Raw genomic sequence first — 22,398 nt, forward strand, 5'->3', positions numbered from 1 at the left:
TACCATAGGCCCTGTTCATTCCCCTCGTTCACCTTTACCGACGTTATCGCGCTTCATCAGCAAAAAGTCCATCGCATCAAGATATCTGTCCCAAAGATGATCGGCCGCGCCCAGAGCCAATAAACCTTTGAATCGGGAATAGCGACGAATAGCCTCGTCTTCCCGCTCCGTTTCAACTCTTGCTAGAGAATTCGGACCCCAGATCTTCCAGATACTGTGATCGCTTTGCCATGGCGTCTGTCCGTTGATGAATTGAATCCATGCCGACTGAAAGTCGAGAGCCATGGCAAGCTCGTCCTTATTAAACTTGTTTTACAGGTTTCCGAAAAAGATAGAGAACGTCAATGCCGTGGTATGCTTTGCCGTGCAGGATGTTAGGGAGACGAGAGCGTTGATCGAAGTGGTATTTGACCAATGCCTTTTCCTCCTGGAGGCGTCTGTTCACAAGTGTGGTTTCGTAGTTTTGGATTTTGAAGACGGCGTCGGCACCCATGTTGCATACTCGATTGATAAGGTCTTTTTCTGTGACTCCTGCGTGGATATGGTACAGTTTGAGAACTTTGTCGACAAAAGTCTTATTCAGAACATGTGTTATCATTGTGCTGCGGACTGTGTCGTAAGTATCCTTTTGAAGATTCTCAGTGAAGACGACCCCTTCGTCGTGAACATCACCTATGAGAAATGATTTCAGCCAGGTTGGTGCTTTGGACACGTCGTTAGGACTGCGCGCGTAGAACCACCCATCGTCACACGGATTGCCTGTGCCAACAGTCACATTTTGGATGACGTTGTCTGCATCGGCCAGGACCTGTTGGTCGACCCGTCGCAACTGATTCAGGGCATCAGATGATCTCGGCTCAATAGAAAAATGTCGGCATGTAGCATTGAAAAGGATTTCATGCTCCTGTAAAGTTCGAGGACGAAGTGTACTCCCCAGCCCTGACATACACACAGCGCGATGAAATTTCATCGGATCGTTCGCAACCATGTGGTGACCGATCGATATACCTCCAGCAGACTGGCCAACGGCAGTCACATTGTCTGGGTCACCTCCAAACTGTGCGATATACCTCTGGACCCATTCCATTGCAACTTTCTGATCAGTGAGTCCGAAATTCCCATTCCTGCAAAACTGTCTTGCTTTAATTCATCTGCGATCTTTGAGCTTGCCAGGAAGCCACCTAGTCCCAGACGGTAATTGAAGCTGACCATAACAATTGGCAATCCAATTGCAATGCTTTGCGATACCAGGTTCACCCCATCATAGATGCTGTAGCTGGCGCTGCCGAATAAGAGGGATCCTCCATGGACCCATGCCATGACAGGGAACCTTTTCCCATGTGGCGCTGGATACTGCGGCATCACAACATTTAAGTTCAGTGCTGTTTTTTCGTCGACATTTGGTGCTCTCGTAAAGGTCGGGTTCGGAGGGACTGGGATGAACGGATTGAATGGACTCGAGTCATGACTTGTGACGCGTGGACGAGGGCACATGCTGCTTTTCAAAGAGTCAACGAGGGGCTCGGATCAGAAGTCTCGAATAACATTACCCCAGCTGAGTTCCATCATGGCAATCGTTCTCCCACGATGTTTTTAGCGACGAGCGCGTCCATCGTTTTGGCAGATTGGCATATGGGATACCGCAGAATTGCTCCACACCGTTTGCGTATTGAAGACCCTCAAGTCTGCCCAGGCCATCAATGGTTCTGGACACCTTTGAAGATGGGGTCTTGAAAGACATGGACAACTTGAAAGTAGGTGAAATCTCACCGGCGTGATGAGAAAATCGAACACAACTTCAGGAAAGGTCGAAAGGCACCACGCCTTCCCCTGGCTAGAAAGCAAGTCGGATTCGATCAGACCGGCCTCGTAATCTCCAGAATCCTAAAGTGTCATTTCATGATTAACTGGAGCATACGTGATACAATGAAATCGCCCGAGATGCAACATGGGGAAACACAGCACATGCGACACCACTGGATCTTGTAAATGATTGACTGCTTAATTTATGCTCGTGATTAACTCAAGATTATGTCAATTGGGTTCGTGTAATGTGTTTCATAATCTATGGGGAATGTGTGATACGTGTGCTCCAGAGCGCTTGCAATGCCCAACCCCCACTATGTCCCAACGCTTCAAATGCCTCAAATTTCAAAGACTCCATGACTTGTGTCCAAGAAGAACATCCTCAGATTAACGCCGAAAATAAATGCATACAAAGGCAACATGCTCATGCCTCAAAATTCCATTTCGTCATCATCCCAGCCGAGCTTTTCATAGATCGACTTGCTCTGTGACTTCTCTGGAGTGACTGGGACAATGGGGGCAGATCCCTGGGCAGGACCCCTTTTCAAAGGACTCTCCTGTATCGGAGTACCCATGACAGCTGCCGGGGAGTGCGCTCTCGACTGAGTTGTGATGGGGGCCTGCATGTGATTGTCCATTGGTACAGAACGCGAAACAGGCATCGAATCCACTCCACGCTGTCTTGGGGGTGTTTCTATGACTCGATGAGCCGCCTCCTTTGAAAGATGCGGTAGGGTTCTGCGGAGACCCATGAGCTGGGGATGGGATAATCTTCTGGCGCGAGGAGACTGGGGTACAGGGTGCCAAAGGTTCAGTGGGATCGTTCGTAGAGCTGGGTGCAGGGAGGTTGGGGACTCGAAAGAGGCCTCTTCCTTTGCTCGAAGAAGGGCGGCGGTCCATTGATGCATCGAGACTTTGGTCTCCATCGAAGAAAAGCTTGGAGGATCGCGTGGGTGTTTCTTGGATCGAGCCAAGATCTGTTGGTGGTTCCTTTCGCTTTCTCGGGCTCGAGTTCAAAAGGCGACGGGAGCTGAATAGGTTGGAATCGGGACCAGAGAAGGAGATTGTTCGCCGGATGGAAGATGATGAAGGAATCATGATGGGAGATTCACCCAGTGAACGGTTCTCCCATCTCTCCGGCAAATGAACGTGATGGAGCGAGACTTCGAGGAAGTGGTGGCATTCCAATGATGTCTTTTCTACGATTGCCGCGGGGCGTAGCCATAACCTGTACACCCTCGCCCATTGGGTTCCGGACAGGGTTCCTTGACTTTCGTGAGCTACCTCCACCAGTGGACCGCTTGACTGATTCATCAGCAATTTCGTTGGAAACCAATTCTCGGTTTGGCTTCCGGAGGGCGTGAATAGCAGCATCAAGCTCCTTCTTCTGGTCTACCAACATCTGTACCTTCCGCAGCTTGCTCTCGTGTTGCCTCGCAACAGCATTAAGATCCACCTCGCGGTTATCAACCCGTTTCGCCTGCTGAATCCCTCCTCTCACACTACCACCGAAGACAGTTGGTAGCAAGGGCTCCATAAAATCGTGCTTGTTATCATGCTTTGACGGCGCTGTGTTAGATCGATGTAATGACGGGTGCCGATTTTGAGCCGCGGCAGCTGTCTTCTCATCGGTCAAAACTCGCTGCAGTGAGCGACGCGGTTTCTGTACAGGCGCCTGTCGCTTGACTTTGGCCCCAGGCTCCAGGCGGTCTTTTTTGCTTGATTGGGTTCTCTTTGTCGCCGGCGAAATCCCACCAGACACGCCAAACTTCCGGGTGATGAGCTTACATTTGTCGGGAAGTCGTGCAGCGTAGAATGGGACAACCACTTCCGTGCAGAAGTCGCGCACTGCATCGCTTTCGACCTTCTTGCCGGACATGTGGCTGTCGGTGAAAGATGAAGCCTTCGCCGAGTCGGCCGCTGTAGACTCCTCCAGACTCACGGCATGCCAGATGCAAAGTCGGTCAAGGTGGAGCTCAAGAAGTACATTTAGATCTTGAGGCTTTTTGGCTCTGGGCTTTGTGGGCGAAACCTGCTCTTCTTCCGGAACTTTTTCACTGAGCTTTTGGTTATCCTGTTTCAACGTCGTTTCCAACGCCATGACCTCCAGAATCAACAGAATTTGCAGTTGAGTCTCACGCAATCGAAGATCAGAGATATGCTTTTTGCTATCCGTTTCTCGCGAGTTCTCTGGTGCAGAAGACTCCATGCTCCGGTCTTTCCACCATTTGCGAACGAAGCCATCTTCCTCGGGATACAGGCCATTCTTACCAAGCTTCTGCTTTTTGCTCTTGCGTTTCTTGGTCATTTCCCCGTCGGAGGGTGTCAATAAGGCGTCACGAACAGATGTCGGCAGAGTGTCTCGGTATTTGAGATCCATCTTCTTTGCGGCCAAGATGGCTTCCCTGTAATATTCAATGAGCTCCGCTAGGCTTTGAGGCTGGTCGGGGGTAACGTTTTGAAAAGCGGTGCGACAGCGTGTTAAAGGTCCTTTGGCGAAGTAAGCCAGCGACGTCTACAAAGAGAGTTAGAAAGAGTTCCCGTCAACTTGAAGATATGAAGCTCACCTTCGACGCGTAGAGAGCTTGAAGATAATGATCTCTCATTCCGTTGAGTAGCTCCTCCGGGGACTGTTTCGTGTCCACCGCAGTCGAGTCGACACCGTCAACATCCATAGCCTCGCTACCAACAGTCTGAGAGCCAAGCACTCCGAAGGGAGCCTCCAAATCTCGTTTAGTCGGTGCAAGTGACTCGCCCCGGTGTTCAAGGATATCCACGAACGTAGGTTCATTTTGGCCTGCATCTTCAGACCCAAATACCACGGCCACCTGCAAACCTGCAAAGTCTTCGCCCAAGCCCAGATCAGAAGGAGGTTCCTCAATTTGAGCAGCCTGCCACCAGTTCAAAGCATCCGGTATAGCGAGAGATTTCTCGTCATCCTCAACACCCATTTTCATGTCTTGGGGTGCCTGCCATCCCTTGACAGCAACGACTACATCCCCCTCATGCACCCATCTCGCAAGCCGTGACAGTGAGTAGATACCCCGCTTCACTCGCTCAATCACATATAACCCGTTGTTGGCAGCAAGCCGTACCGCCAGCACCATCGGCTCCCCACACGCGCGCAAGTCATTTTCCAAAGCAGGTATGTCTGCAGTGAACAGACCACCGGGTTGCGCGTCAGACCGCGACCAGGACGCGTCTTCTAACCATGAGAGCGGAAATCGAGAGCGGGGAATTGCGGCGATGGGGTCAAGAACGAGTGGTTCGTCGGACAATGAAGCAGCATGGGCCTAAACCAAAGAAGTGTTAACTAGAGCAGGTCGGATTTGGGCGTAGAGCATGGAAGAACGCACCCGAATGACAATCGAGGTCGTAAACAGCTGTCCAGCAGCGGTATTAGACTCGACCTTGCACTTCTTGGACAGTGGTGCGGCCTCGTGCAGCGTGCTCAGCGAGGAAGAACTGAGGGGATCGAGGGCGCTGGAAAGGGCGCGCGCGGTCATGTTAACGTTCAGAAAAATGTTTGCATTGTGAATCATGGATGCAAGTGATTCAAGACGAGCAACAAGCTGGACTGCGGCATGCAATTGAAGTTGACGATGGAAGGCGCGGATGGCGGAGACGCGTCGCGATCTTTGCCGCTCCCCACTTTGTCACTTTCTCACTTTACCACTTTACCTGACATGTCCGCCTTTGCTGGGTGCAAATGGCCTTTAGACAAAAATACAATAATTTGACTCCCTGAACCACTTTTTGAATGAGTGACTATTCTCAATTTGTATTTCCTGGAGTCATCTTTCCCATCCCTCCTTTCCAAAATTTCATTCATATAACAAGCAAAGCCTGCCCACCGACTCCTCACCCTTAGAATGAGCAGCCTTCTACGTAAGACCCTTCTGCATCATCTCTGCAGCCCACTTTCGTCTTCCAATCCAGCCGACCCAAGCCGGTGGAACACAATTCAGGGCTCACAAAAGCACCATCAGAAGACCTCTCGCGGCCCAACTAAAACCATTTAGGACTTCCCCCGAGACCTTGACACCATCCTCGATGAGTCTCTCGGGCGTGATCAATCATCTACGGAAGCCAAGCTTCCGAGACGCTCGCCACCAAAACAAACACCGGTCCGTCGACCGTTCCGTCCCAGAGTGCTTGGCGTCAAATAATTTCGCCGACAAAGCCCCGGTATCGAGTCACGGATTCTTAATCAGATCACCGAAGTTTCTTTCGGCTAAATTAGCGCAAACGCATCTAATCTGATAATTTTTCAGTGGATCTCTTCCAGATAATTCTGCACAGTCCACATGGGCTACTTACCAGCCAGGGTAGGCCCTTTTTCCCCCACGCTATTCTCCAAATTGATCAATTCAGGCCGGAAGCTGTCCGTTATCTGATCTGTGAATCCACTAGAGCCATCCACTCGGTGGGGTGTTTAGACGTTCAGACGTGATGATCGTGGAAAGTTGGCCTCGGAGGTCTTGGCTTTTTTCGGGGTCGGAATCCTTTCCTGGGTATGTGCGTAGGCCTAGGAATCCATAAGTAACCGGAACATCCTCGTGTATTGTCTGTAAACCTCTCGATCTAGATTTTCCGGGTTCCTTTACCCTGTCATGACGGACACATTCGTTGCCAAGTCTGCTCTGCAGGAGGTATCTGAGCCTACGGATGAAAAGCAAGACTCCAGCTCGGATGCGGTTTCGTCAAATTCTACCGATGGCAAGAAACCTCCGCCATTATCTGCCAAATTCTTTGCCGTGGCTTTGATCGCGTCCATCAGTTTTGGTTCGCATTGGAGCTCTGGCGTGACCGGGGCTATGAAGAGTACCATAAAGAAGGTGATTGAATGCAAGACCCTTGAACTAATCCCGCCACTCTACTCACTACAATAGGGTATGAAAATCAACAATACGCAATTCTCGCTATTGGAAGCCAGTGAGGATTTCATGGCTACTGTCCTGATGCTGCCTAGCGGTTTGATCACCGATCGGGTTGGTGGCGCCGGTATGTTTTGTAGAAACCTGGGGATTGCACGCGAGACGACTGACGAGTAGACAGAGATGATTGTCTACGGAAATATCATTTACACCCTTGGGTCAATCCTGGTCGCTGCTGCTACGACTATCCGATCATTCAAGTTTATGATTGGCGGCAGGATCATTCTCGCATTCGGTGATATCGCTACACAGATGGCTCAATACAAGATGTTCTCCTCATGGTTTGCTCCGAACAATGGGTTTGCGTCTACATTAGCCTTTGAGTTGGCAATCGGAAAAGTTTGGGTTCCAGCCTTTAATGATCCGGGTCACTGCTGATCAGCAACAGGTTGGCGGCTTCATCGGGAAATCCACAGCCAACATCATCGTCAAGGTTAGTTTTACTGTTGCTGACATCCTCCCAAACGAGAAAGACTAACAATCTCAGAACACCGGCAACTTCGCCTGGGTCTTCTGGACAGCCGTCTTCATGAACCTCTTCACCAATGCCGCGACTACAATATTCTGGTTCTTCAACAAATACTGCGACAAGCACTACAGAGGACGCCGCGACATCGCGACTAAGGAACAACTCACAGAGAAAAACAAGAAATTCGAATTCAAGAAAGTCTTCCAGCTTCCATGGATGTTCTGGGCTATTCTCAGTTTCTCCGTGTTCCAGACTAGCGCCGCTCTGACATTTAGCCAAAACGCGACGGAGCTCGCGGAGCAGAGATTCGACGTAGATTCCATTACAGCGGGCTGGTATAGCTCTTTGTCACAGTATACAGGTATGTCTCAAGCATTCGAGACCCTTGACTTGGGAATTCCCTCATTGACATACTGACTGGGCTAGGTTGTCTCCTCGTTCCTATTCTAGGCCTTTTCATCGATATTCTCGGCCAACGCGCCTCAATCCTCTTCGTCTGCGGTCTCGGCATGCTTCTGAGCATGTGTCTGGTCAATTTCGCCCCAACCAAGGCTGGAACCGGCGCATCGTTCGGTATCTACGCCGTTGCATCCTCACTAGGCCCAACCACGCTCATTGACGGAATCCGCACAACCATCTGGCACCAATCTGTTTTCGGATCAGCTTTCTCTCTCAAAATGACAATGAATAATGCGTAAGCCGATTCGCAGATCCAGAATGAGGTCTCCACTAACCGCCCATCATCAGAATGAATATCATAATCCGTATCATCACCGGCGCCCTGCAGGACGCAGATGATAACTCATATCGCCGCGTGGTGCAGGTGTATCTATTCTTGTCTGCGGCGTCGACGGTCGTCGGGGCGGCGCTACTGATGGGCACTTATGTGACGCCGTACCTGGCGCCCTTACAGTGGACAAGGCTTCAGCGCAAGACGATCGGTTCGGAGGTCATTGGGGCCAACAAGGAGCGGAGCTTGGTGACAGAGGCGAAGAAGACGAAGCGGATTTCGTTGGTGTGCTTTGGAACATTGTCGCTGTTGACTGTCGGGGGTGGGTGGCCTATATCTGGGGGGCTATCACTGGGCATAATAAATAGATTACCCATCAGATGTGGATACGCGATGTATCAATTGATGTGACGAATATCGCCAGATACAATCATGGTGGGGCGACATGCAGAAATAATCCGATGTGACTAGATGCCAGCTGGCGAGATTTGTTCCACGATGCTGTGTGATGTTATATGACCACTATAAGATATCTACGCACTCGAAATTTTGCAAGAACATTCCCCAGTAAATCGTTCAGATGGTATTCTTATTAAAGTATTGCTAATGTTTAGATTAGCTGACCCGCGCGCCGCGAGAGTACGACACAGTCGTATCTCCCGTCAGCAGACTACCCCCGGATCCCGTGCCAGAAAACAACCAAGGCGGCCCGGGGTGGGTGAGGTGAAGGTGGTATGGTTGTTGAAGACTTTCGCTCCGCAAATAAACGCCAAAAGCATTCCCGTTCCCAGCCGATGAAAGTGGTATCATGTTGAATTTTGTCTTCGCCGTAAGGCCCTCTTCGTGGGCGACCATGCAAGATAATGAAACAAAAGAAAAAGATTGACTCCAGAAAGGACCGGAAAATCAACTTTTGTAGAAAAGATTTTTGCCGTTTTTTATATGTCTATGCACGTGCTTTGAGTTGTTGAAAACAAAGCCTTCTCATCACAGTCGTCAAAACGTCCCCTATGTCATGGACGGAGGAATTCGCTTAGAGCTTGAGCGTCTTGGGCTTCTCCCAGGTGAACTCCTGGTTGGTGAAGTGACCGTTCTTGGCAGTCTGGGCGTAGATGGGCTTGGCCAGGTCAAGGTCCTTGACGATCACACCGGGACGGAGATCAAAGTTGTTACGGATGATCTGGACCAGCTCGTCGGAGGTCTTAGAGGAAGTACCGTAGGTCTCGACGAAGATGGAGAGGGGCTCGGCAACACCGATGGCATACGACAGCTGGACGAGAGCACGGCGGGCCAGCTTGGCGTTGACAAGAGACTTGGCGATCCAGCGCGCAACGTAGGCGGCCGAGCGGTCGACCTTGGAGTAGTCCTTTCCGGAGAAAGCACCACCACCGTGAGCACCCCAACCACCGTAGGTGTCAACGATGATCTTACGGCCAGTCAGACCGGCATCACCCTGGGGACCACCAATGACGAAGCGGCCAGAGGGCTGCATGTGGTAGACAGTCTTGTCATCGAGCAGATGGGCAGGGATGACCTTCTTAACGATCTTCTCCTTGAGGACAGCACGGAGCTCCTCAGTGGAGACATCGTCAGAGTGCTGGGCAGAGATGACCACGGTGTCAACACGCAGGGGCTTGACGGCACCGTTGTCGTGGGCGTACTCAATAGTGACCTGAGTCTTGGTATCGGGAAGCAACCAGGGGATGGAGCCGTCAACACGGGCAGCCTTCATGGCGGCGTTGAGCTTGTGGGAGAACAGAATGGTGAGGGGGAGGAGCTCAGGGGTCTCGTCGGTGGCATATCCGAACATGATACCCTGGTCACCGGCACCGAGCTTCTCGAGAGCCTCTTCGTAGTGGAGACCCTGAGCAATATCAGGGGACTGCTGCTCAATGGCAACGAGGACATTGCAAGTCTTGTAGTCGAAGCCCTTCTCGGAGGCATCGTAACCGATGTCCTTGATGGCACCACGAATGATCTTCTGGTAGTCCAGGTGGGCCTTGGTGGTAATCTCACCGAAGACCATGATCATACCTGAGGGGACAATGTCAGAATTTGGCATGTGAGACAAGGCTCGGGGATCAACATACCGGTCTTGGTAGCGGTCTCACAAGCGACCTTGGAGAGAGGGTCCTCAGCCAGGCAGGCATCGAGAATGGCATCGGACACCTGGTCACTTTAGGGGCTGTCAGCACCGTACACAGAAGTCGCCAAGGGGCAAAGAAAAAAAAAACTCACGCAATCTTATCGGGGTGACCCTCACCGACAGACTCGGAGGTGAAAAGGAAGGTACCGGCCTTGGAGCCGTTTGCGAGAGAACCCATTGTGCAAGAGGAGGGTGTGAAAACTGGAATTGAGAAATTAGAGAAAGAAGGGAAAGGATGGCAGGATTTAAAAGAGAGGAATGGGGGAAAGAAAAGGGAAGTGAGGAAGAGGGGAAAAATTGGTGGGGGGGCGTTCAGCCGGGCCAATAAAGACTTTGAGCACAGGAACGCGGTACCGCTTCCCAATCAGTAAAGGAACCTTGCTGCACCGATGGCGCCATTTGGGCGGTGGCAGATGGCAATACCGCTGCCCCTCCCGGCAAGTGCAAATTCTCGTATCCGAAACGATAAGCTGATACAGGAGCTCCATCTTTTTTGCTTGTCACACCCTTCATAGCCTTACTGCTCCTGGGAATCCCCGCAACCATGTCGAAATTCGGTCTCCTAGTCATGGGCCCTGCCGGGGCTGGCAAGACCACCTTCAGCAATTCTCTGATCCAGCATCTGCAAAATAATCGCCGCAGCTGCTTCTACGTCAACCTCGATCCCGCCGCCGAGCAATTCGCCTATCAACCGGACCTTGATATCCGCGAGTTGATCACTCTGGAAGATGTGATGGAGGAGCTAGGCCTGGGTCCGAATGGTGGCTTGATCTACTGTTTCGAGTTCCTGCTACAGAACCTCGAGTTCCTCTCCGAAGCTCTTGATCCATTGAGCGAAGAATACCTCATTATTTTCGACATGCCCGGCCAGATCGAGCTCTACACTCACATCCCGTTGCTTCCGTCCTTAACACAATACCTTTCGCGCCAAGGCCCCTTAAATATCAACTTGTGCGCGGCCTACCTGCTCGAAAGTACCTTCGTTGTTGACAAGCGAAGTTTTTCGCCGGCACGTTGAGCGCCATGTCAGCCATGCTAATGCTGGAGATTCCCCACGTGAACATCCTCAGCAAGATGGATCAGGTGCGCGAGATGGTCACAAAGCGAGAACTCCGGCGATTCGCAAATGTGGACGTTCAGTTGTTGCAAAATGACGAGGACGATCCCAAGGCGCGCGCCAACCCCATGGCGACGGACGCTTTGATGAGTGGCGGATCCTTCAAGCAGCTCAACCGTGCTGTGGCACAGCTCATCGACGACTTCAGCATGGTCTCCTTCCTGCAGCTTGATGTACAGGATGAGGACAGCGTCGCCGCCATCTTGAGCCACATCGACGACGCCATCCAGTACCACGAAGCCCAGGAACCCCGGGAACCTAAGGATGAACAAGAAGTGAATTATGAGGATTGAAGCTGTCAGCGAACCTGAAATCATTTTGGATCACCATCTACATTCACAAAGACAAAACGCGATCTGCCCTCCAGGCCTCCGGCAACCCAGTCTACGACTTCATGTCCAATCCTAACGACTCATCGAATGCTACACTCCAATGCATCGACTGCAATCATCACCATACTACCAAAGCAATCTTATGGGAGCAGCTCAGCTACATGAATGGACACACTCGCCGAGACCCAAAAACTCCGCTGATCAACTTGCAGTCCAAGGTTCGAGCCTCGCCGCCAGATTCCGAGGCCCGCAACAAAACTCCTATGCATAAAAAGTAATCATCTGACTCCAATAATACACCCATGATTAATGACATGCACAAAAAGTCCCTCTCTCAAGGTAGTCCCTAATCCAAACCAACCATCCTCGTAATCTTAGCAAACAACCGGCTGAATCAACCCGTCTTCACCACCGATTATATCCCTTCTTCGCACCCCCAGCACCAGCACCAGCACCACCCCATCCACTTCGACTCCCAGCACCACCATTACTCGCCGCAGCGCGCGTCTGGAAATCCTCCACAAACCCAAGCAAAACACCCCAAACCCACCCCAGATCCCTCCCCGCATTCTCCACCCCAACGCGATAAACATAGAATCCCAGCCCGAGCACCGATCCCCAGAAAACAAGCCTGAAGACCAACATCACCCAGAACATGATGACGCGGCGCGCGTAGTCCAGGACCTTCAGCGAGATGAACAGGACCAACGCTAGGATGAGCAGTTGCATGAGGTCGGGCATTGCGGATGTGCTCGTTGAGGCGAGTAGAGATGACAGTGGAGCTATGATGTACGGTTGGATGTATGACTCACGGATGCCGGAGAGGTGGGTGGTGAGTGTTTCTTGGGTGTGGGATTTCAGGTAGGTTATTGTTGGGTTGGTGAGGAGCGCTTGAAGGTTTTCTGTGAATGCTTGTGTTAGCTGGAGATGGCGACATCATTTGGCGGATGGTACCTGGTAGCATGTCCATGACTGTTGAAGTTACAGAGTCGACTCGAGTGAGTTCTCTCTTTTTTGGGAAAAAGTGGTCTGGTGTGGTGTTTTGTAGAAGGGCTAGGTATATTTAGCGTTTGGGGGGATTTCAAAGAGGCTTTGTTTTGGGCTGCGGGTCGGACTCAGAAAGTAGACGAAATGATCCCGTATATTCAAGTAAGGAGTTGTGAATCAGGACTTGGAGGATTGGAGTACGACCCGGTGAGGTGCGAGATAACAACGTGAGTGCAAAACAAACAAACAACTCCGTTGCGATCTTAGATCGAGATCAGCGATCAAGCTTGATTCTAAGTTGAAATTATGGTTCGACCAAGAAGTGTTTCAGAAAAGAATGACATCCTCGTCAGACTGTACAGTCGAGATTTAACCATAAAGTAATCGGTGGTCTATATACAGGGCGACCAGTGAAACAAAACGAATCTGTTTCCGACCAGCGCTCTATATGAGCGCGGTGAGCGCGATGCCACGCGCAAAGAAACCGGTCCAAATCCTCAATAAATGATAACTCCAAATCCAAACTCCCAAGGTAACTCCAAGTACTCGAACAGAGTCCATGAATCCGGATGCAGATGCAGATGGCATAGTGGTATATGTGAACAAAATTCAAAAAATGAGCGCGAGTTTATAATTAGGCCATTAGGGCTCGAAGCGTCTCCCGCTCGGCCTGAATGTCCGCCTGAAGACGGCGAGTTTCCCGAAGAGCTTCGTCTCTGTGGGGAAGGGTTAGCCGGGCTGAGTTTCAAATATCGATCTGTCACTTCTCGGGGGAAAAAAAGCTTACCTATCAGATTGCAGTTGGGCCACTTCAACCTGTACGCGGTTCATACGTCCCACACATTCCTCCATCTCCATGTCTGCGTCACGGAGGAGCTTCTCCAGGTCCTTGACTCGCTTTTCCAAGACCTCGGCTTGGACAACGTCGGCTAGCGGCACGCCTTCCCCGCTGGTGGTCTTGTCGATGCGTGGCGAGCGCGCATCAAAAGGTGAATTCGCGGGTCGAGGGGAGAGGCCGACGGGCGTGCGAGCACCATTCTTCATACGTACCAGCTGGGCGTTATGGCTTTCTTTCAGCAGGCGAATTTCGTCTTCATGCTTGCTCATTTCTTCTTCGGAATGGTGCTGGGCAATCAGAAGAGCATCTTCCATTTCCTTCATGCGGCTTTGCAGATCATTGATGCGCGCGATAGAAATTTGCTGGTCTCTCTCACCCTTGTCGATGGCGCTGGCTAAGCGGCTACGCAGTGAGCTATTCATAGACAGCTGTTGCTGGACATCGCCATGAAGAATGTCTATCCGTTCGATGGATTCAGTGAGATCGTCTGATGGTCCCGCGAGCTCAGCCTGGTGACGGTCTGTCAACAGTTGCTGGAAGGCCGCCTCCAAGGAGGACGATGTGGCCATCACTTCAGCAAAGCTTTCGTGGTCTGGATCGAGTCCTTCGGGAACATTATTGTCGTGCTCTTGCAGAAGCACGCGGAGAGAGCTAGTCTCCTGCTCGGCACGGTCAAGATCCATCTTCAGACCTGCCAAGTTCTTCTCACACTGCCACTTGCCATCCAAGGCATCTTCAGCGCGCATGCGGAGATGATTAACATCGTCACGGAGGCCGCGGACCTCACGTCCATAGCCAAGTTTCCGTGGAGGACCGGCCTCCTGGGCTCGTGCAAGCTCAATTTCCATGAGTCTGAAACGCTTTTCGAATTCGCGGGCTTGATACGCATGGCGGTCAAGAAGGCTTCGAAGCGTCCGGTGGAGAGCATCCCTTTGACCCTCAATGTCCTTCACCTTGTCGACCAGCGACTCGTTAGTTTCTCCCTTCTGTGTACGAGACACCGAATTCGATCGGGAGAGACCGCCGGCAGGCTTGCGCGCCATGGAGTTTGATCGGGTGAGACCCCCACCAAAGGCTGAATGTCTCTTCGAAGACAACCCGTCCTCTTCTGCGATAGAGGCGAAGCGTGATCCCTGCAGTTGAGCCAGAGAGGCATTTTCTATCTTGAGAGCTTCGATCTCTTCGACCAGACGCTGTGTTTGCGCTGGCATTATTTGTCCTTCCTTGAAGATATCTCTTTCATTTCGCAGCTGTTCCAATTCCACGCGCATTGCTGTGAGTAAGTCTTCAAAATTATCTTTAGATTGCCGCTCCTCAAGCAGTTTGCGGCGAGTGTCATCGAGAGCAATTTCAAGCTCTCTAGTCTTGGACGAAAGATCGGACAAATCCACTCTATCGCGTCGAAGCTAGCGTGATGAAAACGTTAATAACCTCTTGACTAATAATAGTGGCCGGTTGTCTTACCTGCTGAACCTGGTTCTCCAGTATCTGAACATGTGATTCAGAAGCCGTTCGTTGAATCCGCTCTTCTTGCAGCTTCTGTGACAATTCCACCTTTATTTGCGCGCGTTCCTGCTCTGCAGCTCTTTTAATCTTCTCAATATCTTCGGCTTTGATTTCAGGGGCATATCGGACGGAACTGGTTCCAGAGTCGGAGAAATAGTCACTTGTCCGCCGGTTGATGTCAGGACCTTCTTGCTGAAGACGTTCAATGAGATCCTCAAGCTCCATTTCACGGCGGATGGATCCTGCCAGTTCGGAGCTAATTTCTCGTAGTTCATTTTCCAAGTCGGCCATCTTCGACACGAATACCTTCTCGTGCGCACTCGCTAATGAGGGTGTACGTTGCGGGAGGCTTCCAGGCGCCTTCTGGTCATAAGGCGACGGAGGTTTCATGGGTACGTTGTGTAAGGGAGGCATTGGAGATGGCATAGGTGAACGGCCAGAGTCGGAAATCTCAGTACTTGAAGACTCGCCGCCAGGAGAGGAAGCCGTGTTACCCTTCCAGCCGAAGAAGGAGCTGATCTTGTTTCCCGGTGTCTTCGGTTGACGAGGATCGCTGCTCATCGACATTGATCGACGATCAATGTCAATATGCAGGGGTGGTGGCCGGTTTATAGGTGGCTGCAAAGCCATGCTCGTCGCGCGTCGTTGGGTTGGAGGAGATCTGAGAATCGGGATGAAAGGCTCGCTCACTAGACGACTATGCAGGGGAGTCCCGATTCCATTCGAGAATTGGGTTTCGTATTCGTCGTCAACATAGAAATCGGCGCCTTCTTCGGAGTCGTCGTCGTCCTCAACCACCGATCTCAAGTACGCGGCGGAAGCGGCGGTATCAATGCGAAGCGGCTTCGCCGGATGTCGACCTCGAGAGTATCTGGGGAAGTACGATACAGGTAAGCGACGATTGGTCTTCCAGATGCTGGGGATGCGGGAGATCATGTGTAGGCCATATCAACAATCCTCCACCGGTGTAGTCGGAGAGAGGCCAGAGTCGCGCGCCGATCAGGGGGAAGTGGAAGAAGAGAGGGTCCTCCCGTGGAATGCATACCTGTTGGGATTCCTTGGCACCGAGATATAGGAGTCTCCATCCACCACAGGGGAGGGTGACCTGAAGGCAGGAGAGGAAATGGAGGCGTGTTTATCGTCGTCTGAAGTGGGAGAAGGGGGATAGTGATCCGAGTCCGTCAGCGAGTCAGTCTGCGGTAGCGGTTTCCTTTGAATCTGAGACGAGGGCGGGGAAGATTGATAGTAGTCCAGATCAAAAGCGGGAGGACCGCCTGAAAGAGGAGGAGAAGCCATGAGACGCCCTGGTCGTATCAAAAAATAGCCCCGATCGGCAGTCACTCATTCCGCCACGGGTAGAGGGATGGCACGCGCCAACTTTGAAAGACCAAAGGGGAAAGGAGAGGTGAGTGATAATCAGGGACTTCTGGTCAAAGTGAAAAGGAGAAAGTTAGGTACGCCAGGCCTAGGGCGATTGGCGCAAAACCGCCCGTGGTTCCAGACACGGCGCATTAGCGCCGTCCGGGAGAAGTAAGCGTGATGACTTTGGTGGAGTTGCGGACCTGCAGATGCTTGGATTCCATTGGCACTTTAATACAAACTGTGAAGCTGATAGCGCCGCCAAGGAACGCTCTGGCCCCGAAGTGATCGACATCGCGTTAGATGAACGTGTTGCCCATGGTCTTATCGATGTGTATATTGCTGGTCTGTAGGTCTCATTCTGTTTGCGAGCAACATTCGGTGTTGGAAGCACACTCGAACGGGCCAAGCTTTGCGCCACTGAAAATAGTAACACGGTTTCAATAGTGCAGGGACAACAAAAGTCCCCCTTGAGTCGAGGTTTGGGTCGGGACCCGCTAGCGCCGTCGTCTTTCAGGGGGTTCCCCTTGGTACTCGCAGGTACCTTTGCATACAACCCGGTATGGCGAGGTACTTGTTGGGACCAACTCAATCTAGGTTTCTTACCATGCAAGGCCTGCCTGTGCTATGAACGGAGATATACTATGTCATCGCTTGACTTTCTTGACCTTTCATCGTTCTTTCTCAGGTACCGATACCGAAGCGGCCCGTACGCTATCACTCGCCCAAATATTGGAATAGCCACGCTATCACTCGAACTCTGTCTTCGATCTTCGGCCGTAGATTAAGGGGGAAATGTCTCCATATCGATCGAGTACAGTACACTCCTCCGTGGATCGTAGGCGGGTGGAGATCACCCCTTTTCCGCACTTGCTCTCTCGGCCCGTGCATGATTTTGGACCTCCCCCAGAGAACGTGTGCTGCGAAACAGCTGTGCAGTAGCCAACCAGCCGTGCCGTGTTCAACGCCAATCACACTCGGGCGTCTCGCCGAAGTATCGGGCCAACGCGTGGCCGGCGTGTGCTACTCGCTTGGGTATGGCGCTTCTACCTCACCCACCTAAGCATCGGAGCATCCTGACTAGCACTGGCCAATCTGCGTGTTCAGTGATACCGTGCCGTATCGCTTGATCCTGCAGGCCGAACGTAGTCGGGCCACTCAATTCACGAACACCCTCAGCTTCCATCACGAACCCGGCCTGGCTTTGACTTTTGATACCCCTGAACTAGATCTAGAGGCAGAAACCAGCTGATAAAGTTCGGGGCCCAGACTTTTTTTGAGGTTCGGGAAATCAAACACTCAAATATGAGACATGGAGGATTATGTGCAGAGATCAAACAGCCGCGCCGATGCATTAATTACATGTCTCGGGAGCCGTGACATCCCCCGAAAGCACAATGCCCCGAAGTCTGGACCCCGTGGCCCCGACTTTGGTTGGATTTTTCTTTGCGATCGGGGGGGATCCACTTCGGTCTTGATACATCCCCAAATAGCATAATATGCGCTACACCGCAGGTTTGAAGAATAAATAGCTGTGACGTCGGGTGGCTTGGGCTATTGTCGCACCATGCGTGTTATTGACGCCAGAATATCGAGGGCGCGTAGGGCTGCTCGAGAAGGGTCCACTTGCAAATCGGGCTAGTCGCTCGACTCGCAACCCAAGTCTCACTGCGGCGAGAACTCAAGAAACGGCAAAGTGTATCGTGTTTCGTGCAGATAACGGGCTGGTCAGGAATGAATTCCCTGGCTATCAGCTTCAATGGTAGAATTTTGAGGTCGCCATCTTAAATCTTGCGTGTGCGACGGACATAGCTTCACGGGCATCTTGGAGCCTGCTCTTGGAAAGTCGGTTCCAGGTGGGGTCCTTACATGCACCAACGTCAGTCATGCCTCGCAATGAGTATATGTCTTGACGAGAAGATTGGTCTGATCGATCGTTCAATACTGAGAGCTAAAGGCTGGAACCCATGCCAGGAGACAGTGTCAGCGATCCCTTGGAGCTTTGCTGGCATGGTCATTTTTGCTGGAAAGACGCTGCGTTCAAGAATTTGAGAGCATCAAGCATCAAGGTGAGGTACTGCTTGATGAAGACTAAAACGTCAGATCTCTGGAGTAAATGGTTTCAAAGAGCTTGTTTCCTCCCTAACTGCTCACAGAGCGAGGTATATTCCGCATTTTATCTCCAATTGCTGAAACTTTCGAAAGTTCTAAAAAGTATTACCAGGTCGTTCTCATCGGAATTAAGTTCATTATCTCATGATCGAATGGAGGGGCAATTAGGAAACTTCCAAATGCCGACAAAAAGAACGATGCAAATTCAGATTAGAGTCGTCGAGAGTCCTCCGGCCATCGTGCGCCTGGAGGGAATCTCAGGACAGACTCAAACCTTTCGTTTCTGGCCCTTTGCCTTCACCTCCTCCTGGTCTGGCTTGATCTCCTTCTCGTCTTCCTTCTCCTTCTTGTCCTTCACGTGTCTCTTCTTCTGTGCCTCGAGGCCCTCCTTGTCTCGCAGCTTAGTCTGGAAAAAGCCTAGCTCAGGCTCTTGACGCTTGAACTTGCCATCACCTTTCAGGTACTGTGGACCAGACTGGTTAGTCTCTCAACTTCCAAGGCAGACACTGTACTCACATTGGGCTTCGGCTTGTCGGGGCTGCGATCAGGCATCGTGCGTAGCAAAGTCCTGAGACTGGTGGTGAATCTTGTCTCAACGTAAGCTGGAGGCCTCGAGGAAATAATGAAGATAACTTACTGTTTGATGATGGAATTAATGAGATGAGGGATACAGGACCGGGGGATGATTTGGTTGCAGGATGTTGATGGTGATGCGAGAGCGAGGTATGATGGGCATTTGTGACGATGAAATTGAACTGAAGGTCTTAAGGTGGCACCTCTGACGGAGAGGATTGACAGGGAATCCTACGAGACTATCTCACTCTTGCTTCTGTCTGGGTTTTGTGAGGCGCGGTTTCCTGTTTGGTTCTGTTTGCGCTTTAATTTCCTGGACACCAGATACAAGCCTTCTCGGTCCCTCGGTCTTCTCGTCTTTGCTGTTCGTCTACGCTGCTGCTCAAGCTCCGGCGTTTTTTGCTTTCATCGGAGTGACTTGCTTTTGCACCGGTCTGATATCCAAAAGGTCAGTATCTATATGAACTCATCTCTTGTATCTAGCTTAACGCTTATTATCTATAGGCACTCTGCAAGGTGCATTGACTTTTAGGTCTTTGTATATACTGAGGTCTGTGTACCCTCTCCATCTTTCTATCTCCTAACTACTACCTTCGTTTAATTTCTCTAGAGACACTGGTCCTTCTTTCTATCTCTAGGGCGCTACTACGCTGAGAGTCGGGTCTACTATGACTGAGAAGATTCTCAAATGATATATCTTGGGGTTGGGCTTTGACTGATACCTCATTCGTATATTGCTCTGTGTGAACAAGCACGAAGCGTATGTATAACAGCCTCGAGATTATTTGAGAACGTTAGAAATTGAGATGCTGGCCCTTATGAGGAGAACATCGCGTCTAATAATCCTTTCAATACCTATGCTGGTTTGAGCATTTCCCTAATCAACAGGTGGCCTTGTCGAATAAGTCAGATCATCCTAAAGCACGATCGCCCTCCTCGTACTTTAGGTCTTTCCAATACTTCAATCACATGTATAGATGTCCGACAAGCCTAGAAAAACATCGAGTGCCTCTTTATGATACGCACATTGTGCATATTCACTTGGGGAAAGGGAGTAGTCTCCCACCATCCTTATCGGCACTGATTTGGGAAGTTCGTACAACCCTTAGGTCCATTCACATTCAAACAAGCGCTTTTATCAAAAAAAAAAACACTACTCCCACATCTTCTTGATTGTGTTCTCCTATCAGCACGTAGAAACCACCAAACTATCACTTCATTTGATAGCTGCGCTACTGCATCTACACATTGCCGTTCACGCAGGAATCTTCGATGGCGTCTGATGGCGTGCGGGAGAAGATAAAAAGACCATATTCTCACCTTGGTATCCAAAAGTCTGAGACTGAGACCGCAGGTTTCTTTTACTTTCCCTCGCCATCTCGAGAGAGTGGCACTTGGGCTCTTTAGAGTGTGAGGGATGCCTGGGTCCTTACAATCAACCCAGAACCTCAGAACCCGAGAGCCTCAAAACTCCTGACAAAGCACCGGCTTCTTTTGTAACCAGGACGGATCAGAAGTTAAGTCAAGTCATACAGGGAAGAGCAAACTGGGACAACGCCCAGGAGAGATTTGATCAGCCGGGAACATGCACCACACTTAGCAGCCTAGGAGTCAAGCTGCAGAATTCCTTCCATCTGGAATAACTTAGAATTAAGCTGGCTATCTTCCTCTCTCGATCTTATATCCACTGTATCGTTGGTTTTGAGTCCTTGGCAAGAGGAATCTTGAGTTCCGAGCGTGAATTCAAAGCGACAATCTGCAACTATGTCACCCACCTCCAGAGAAACACTACGACTCGCGACAACATCCTTGGTTCTCTTTATCCTGTCACTGCGCTTTGGGCCCTCTGTCAATTCTTGTACCTTGAAGAATCCCACAAGAATATTTCACTATATCAAGTGCGATTCACGAGTACTTAATCTCTTCAGTGAAGATGGCTCTCGCTCAGAACAAGTAGCGAGTAAGTTAAATATAACCATTATGCAAAATAAGTATACCAGTCACGTAGCCAGAAACCCCAATGTCAATTCCAGAGGCAGCAAATACAATCCCAATGAACGTTCATAGACACATCACATCCTATTGTACCATTATACGACATGTAAACACAGTTACCACATGTGCATAGCATCTCGATTCCAATTGGGATTATAGCCACTTGTCGTCCCAAAGATATTTGTCGTCGTGTAATGCCCGTTGGTACTGTCTGTGCTCGTAAAACCAGCCATACAACCGATTATGGTGTGGAAAAATCCCGTGATGGCGCCATAGACAGCTCCGGCAGCAGCAGCAACGTTGTATGGACAGATATCGTAACCTGTCGAGACATGTCCGTGTCAGTGCCAGACTAACTAGCGACCAAAAGTAGCATTTTCAATGACTAACCCATGTTATGCGCCATCCGAGCAAAGACATATCCACCAAGGGCGTCAAGGCCCATGACAAAGAGTTGAGCCCCAGCCTTGCCCCCAGCGAGACCTCCAGCCGCTGTAGACTATTAGTTAGCGAAATAATTCTTCTCCGGAGGCTGCATCTTGATATGAGCATCCTTACTCACTTTGATAGATCCCCATACACTCTCCGCCCAATGGAATTGCGGCAACGATCGCTGCGACGAGTAGAGCACTCGGCGCTGGAATCAAGGAGGAAATCAGTATGTCTCTCAGTAGCAATACAGTCTATCCAAGGAAGACTGGGGCAATTCCAGATTCCAATGGGACTTGTCCTTACATTCGCCAAGCACCAAGTTGCTTATCTCTGCCGTAATCAAAACACAGACTCCAAAGCTACTCGCCAGCAAAATCAACAGTATCCATGCGTATGTTGGAATCCCTGCATATCCGAGAAACTCCACGAATGCCAACACTCCGGCCTTGGTGACGCCGGCTAGGGCGCCGAGTTGCAACATTCGCGCCGTGAGAACACCGCCATTGACATGAACGGCTGTCGCAACAGCTGCTGGACCTGCAGCGCCGTTGGCTGCAATATCGAGGGCGGCAAGCGCGAAGAAAGTCCATACTAAAAGGACGGTCAAATCCGCACGCCCACATCATGCAGCATGAAGATGAGCAGCCGACTCCAAAGGAGTAGTGACTTACGATTGATGGGAGGTGACTTGATGTTGTCCATTGTCGAATGATGTGTGAGGCAATAGCCAAGTTAATCCTTGACGAAGAATCCAAAATATTGCAACCAAAGACCACCGCAGAACAGCCCTTCGTTGAGGATTATAAACGCCGGCGACGCCATATCTCAAATCCCTCCCAAATTGGAATCATCACCCGCCAAGCACAGCCCATCCCGCGCCAAGAGCGAGGCTGAAAGCACATGGGGGCTCCCCAAACTCGTGTCCGGCAAGTTCGACTCTTGTCATGGACAACGGAGCCGGAGGCAATCGCAGGGTCTCGTGGGGTCTGACAGGGCACTGCAGGCAATACCGCCGTACAGATTATGATTGACAAATCACGGGGCGCAATTGGCGAGACT

General features: G+C 50.9%; 11 protein-coding genes across 11 annotated transcripts; 3 read left to right on the plus strand and 8 right to left on the minus strand.

Annotated features, from left to right (window-relative positions):
* Positions 1-15: 15 nt before the first annotated feature.
* Positions 16-1,087, minus strand: N7477_003492 (alpha/beta-hydrolase; the record flags this gene model as incomplete). The annotated part of the gene is given in 2 exon segments (XM_056965155.1): positions 16-306; positions 317-1,087. 2 exon segments carry the CDS (start codon positions 1,085-1,087, stop codon positions 16-18), a joined length of 1,062 nt encoding a protein of 353 aa, XP_056825108.1.
* Positions 1,088-2,237: 1,150 nt separating this feature from the next.
* N7477_003493 (uncharacterized protein) lies at positions 2,238-2,732 on the minus strand (the record flags this gene model as incomplete). The annotated part of the gene is made up of 1 exon (XM_056965156.1): positions 2,238-2,732. One exon carries the CDS (start codon positions 2,730-2,732, stop codon positions 2,238-2,240), a length of 495 nt encoding a protein of 164 aa, XP_056825109.1.
* Positions 2,733-2,914: 182 nt separating this feature from the next.
* Positions 2,915-5,312, minus strand: N7477_003494 (uncharacterized protein; the record flags this gene model as incomplete). Its single annotated transcript, XM_056965157.1, has 3 exons — positions 2,915-4,321; positions 4,374-5,099; positions 5,163-5,312. 3 exons carry the CDS (start codon positions 5,310-5,312, stop codon positions 2,915-2,917), a joined length of 2,283 nt encoding a protein of 760 aa, XP_056825110.1.
* A 1,107-nt stretch (positions 5,313-6,419) lies between these two features.
* Positions 6,420-8,740, plus strand: N7477_003495 (putative MFS transporter; the record flags this gene model as incomplete). The annotated part of the gene is made up of 8 exons (XM_056965158.1): positions 6,420-6,644; positions 6,699-6,810; positions 6,865-7,082; positions 7,132-7,176; positions 7,231-7,573; positions 7,639-7,906; positions 7,960-8,264; positions 8,562-8,740. 8 exons carry the CDS (start codon positions 6,420-6,422, stop codon positions 8,738-8,740), a joined length of 1,695 nt encoding a protein of 564 aa, XP_056825111.1.
* A 235-nt stretch (positions 8,741-8,975) lies between these two features.
* On the minus strand, positions 8,976-10,266 carry N7477_003496 (S-adenosylmethionine synthetase; the record flags this gene model as incomplete). Its single annotated transcript, XM_056965159.1, has 3 exons — positions 8,976-9,976; positions 10,033-10,118; positions 10,181-10,266. 3 exons carry the CDS (start codon positions 10,264-10,266, stop codon positions 8,976-8,978), a joined length of 1,173 nt encoding a protein of 390 aa, XP_056825112.1.
* Positions 10,267-10,632: 366 nt separating this feature from the next.
* On the plus strand, positions 10,633-11,498 carry N7477_003497 (putative signal sequence-binding GTPase GPN3; the record flags this gene model as incomplete). The annotated part of the gene is made up of 2 exons (XM_056965160.1): positions 10,633-11,062; positions 11,119-11,498. 2 exons carry the CDS (start codon positions 10,633-10,635, stop codon positions 11,496-11,498), a joined length of 810 nt encoding a protein of 269 aa, XP_056825113.1.
* Positions 11,499-11,942: 444 nt separating this feature from the next.
* Positions 11,943-12,507, minus strand: N7477_003498 (Apq12 family protein; the record flags this gene model as incomplete). Its single annotated transcript, XM_056965161.1, has 2 exons — positions 11,943-12,439; positions 12,492-12,507. 2 exons carry the CDS (start codon positions 12,505-12,507, stop codon positions 11,943-11,945), a joined length of 513 nt encoding a protein of 170 aa, XP_056825114.1.
* Positions 12,508-13,158: 651 nt separating this feature from the next.
* N7477_003499 (uncharacterized protein) lies at positions 13,159-16,164 on the minus strand (the record flags this gene model as incomplete). The annotated part of the gene is made up of 4 exons (XM_056965162.1): positions 13,159-13,240; positions 13,312-14,768; positions 14,827-15,784; positions 15,914-16,164. The coding sequence occupies 4 exons, from the start codon at positions 16,162-16,164 to the stop codon at positions 13,159-13,161; spliced, it is 2,748 nt and encodes a 915-aa protein (XP_056825115.1).
* A 67-nt stretch (positions 16,165-16,231) lies between these two features.
* On the plus strand, positions 16,232-16,580 carry N7477_003500 (uncharacterized protein; the record flags this gene model as incomplete). The annotated part of the gene is made up of 2 exons (XM_056965163.1): positions 16,232-16,273; positions 16,338-16,580. The coding sequence occupies 2 exons, from the start codon at positions 16,232-16,234 to the stop codon at positions 16,578-16,580; spliced, it is 285 nt and encodes a 94-aa protein (XP_056825116.1).
* Positions 16,581-18,607: 2,027 nt separating this feature from the next.
* Positions 18,608-18,891, minus strand: N7477_003501 (uncharacterized protein; the record flags this gene model as incomplete). The annotated part of the gene is made up of 2 exons (XM_056965164.1): positions 18,608-18,802; positions 18,856-18,891. 2 exons carry the CDS (start codon positions 18,889-18,891, stop codon positions 18,608-18,610), a joined length of 231 nt encoding a protein of 76 aa, XP_056825117.1.
* A 2,138-nt stretch (positions 18,892-21,029) lies between these two features.
* N7477_003502 (uncharacterized protein) lies at positions 21,030-22,041 on the minus strand (the record flags this gene model as incomplete). Its single annotated transcript, XM_056965165.1, has 5 exons — positions 21,030-21,229; positions 21,298-21,399; positions 21,470-21,544; positions 21,643-21,930; positions 22,011-22,041. Coding segments are annotated over 5 exons (696 nt in total), but the record flags the coding sequence as incomplete, so codon positions are not given.
* Between the last annotated feature and the right edge of the window lie 357 nt (positions 22,042-22,398).

This window comes from Penicillium maclennaniae (assembly GCF_028827695.1).
Source record: "Penicillium maclennaniae strain IBT 15551 chromosome Unknown utg000003l:1.0-5670915.0:1.0-5674809.0, whole genome shotgun sequence".
Lineage (NCBI taxonomy): Eukaryota > Fungi > Ascomycota > Eurotiomycetes > Eurotiales > Aspergillaceae > Penicillium > Penicillium maclennaniae.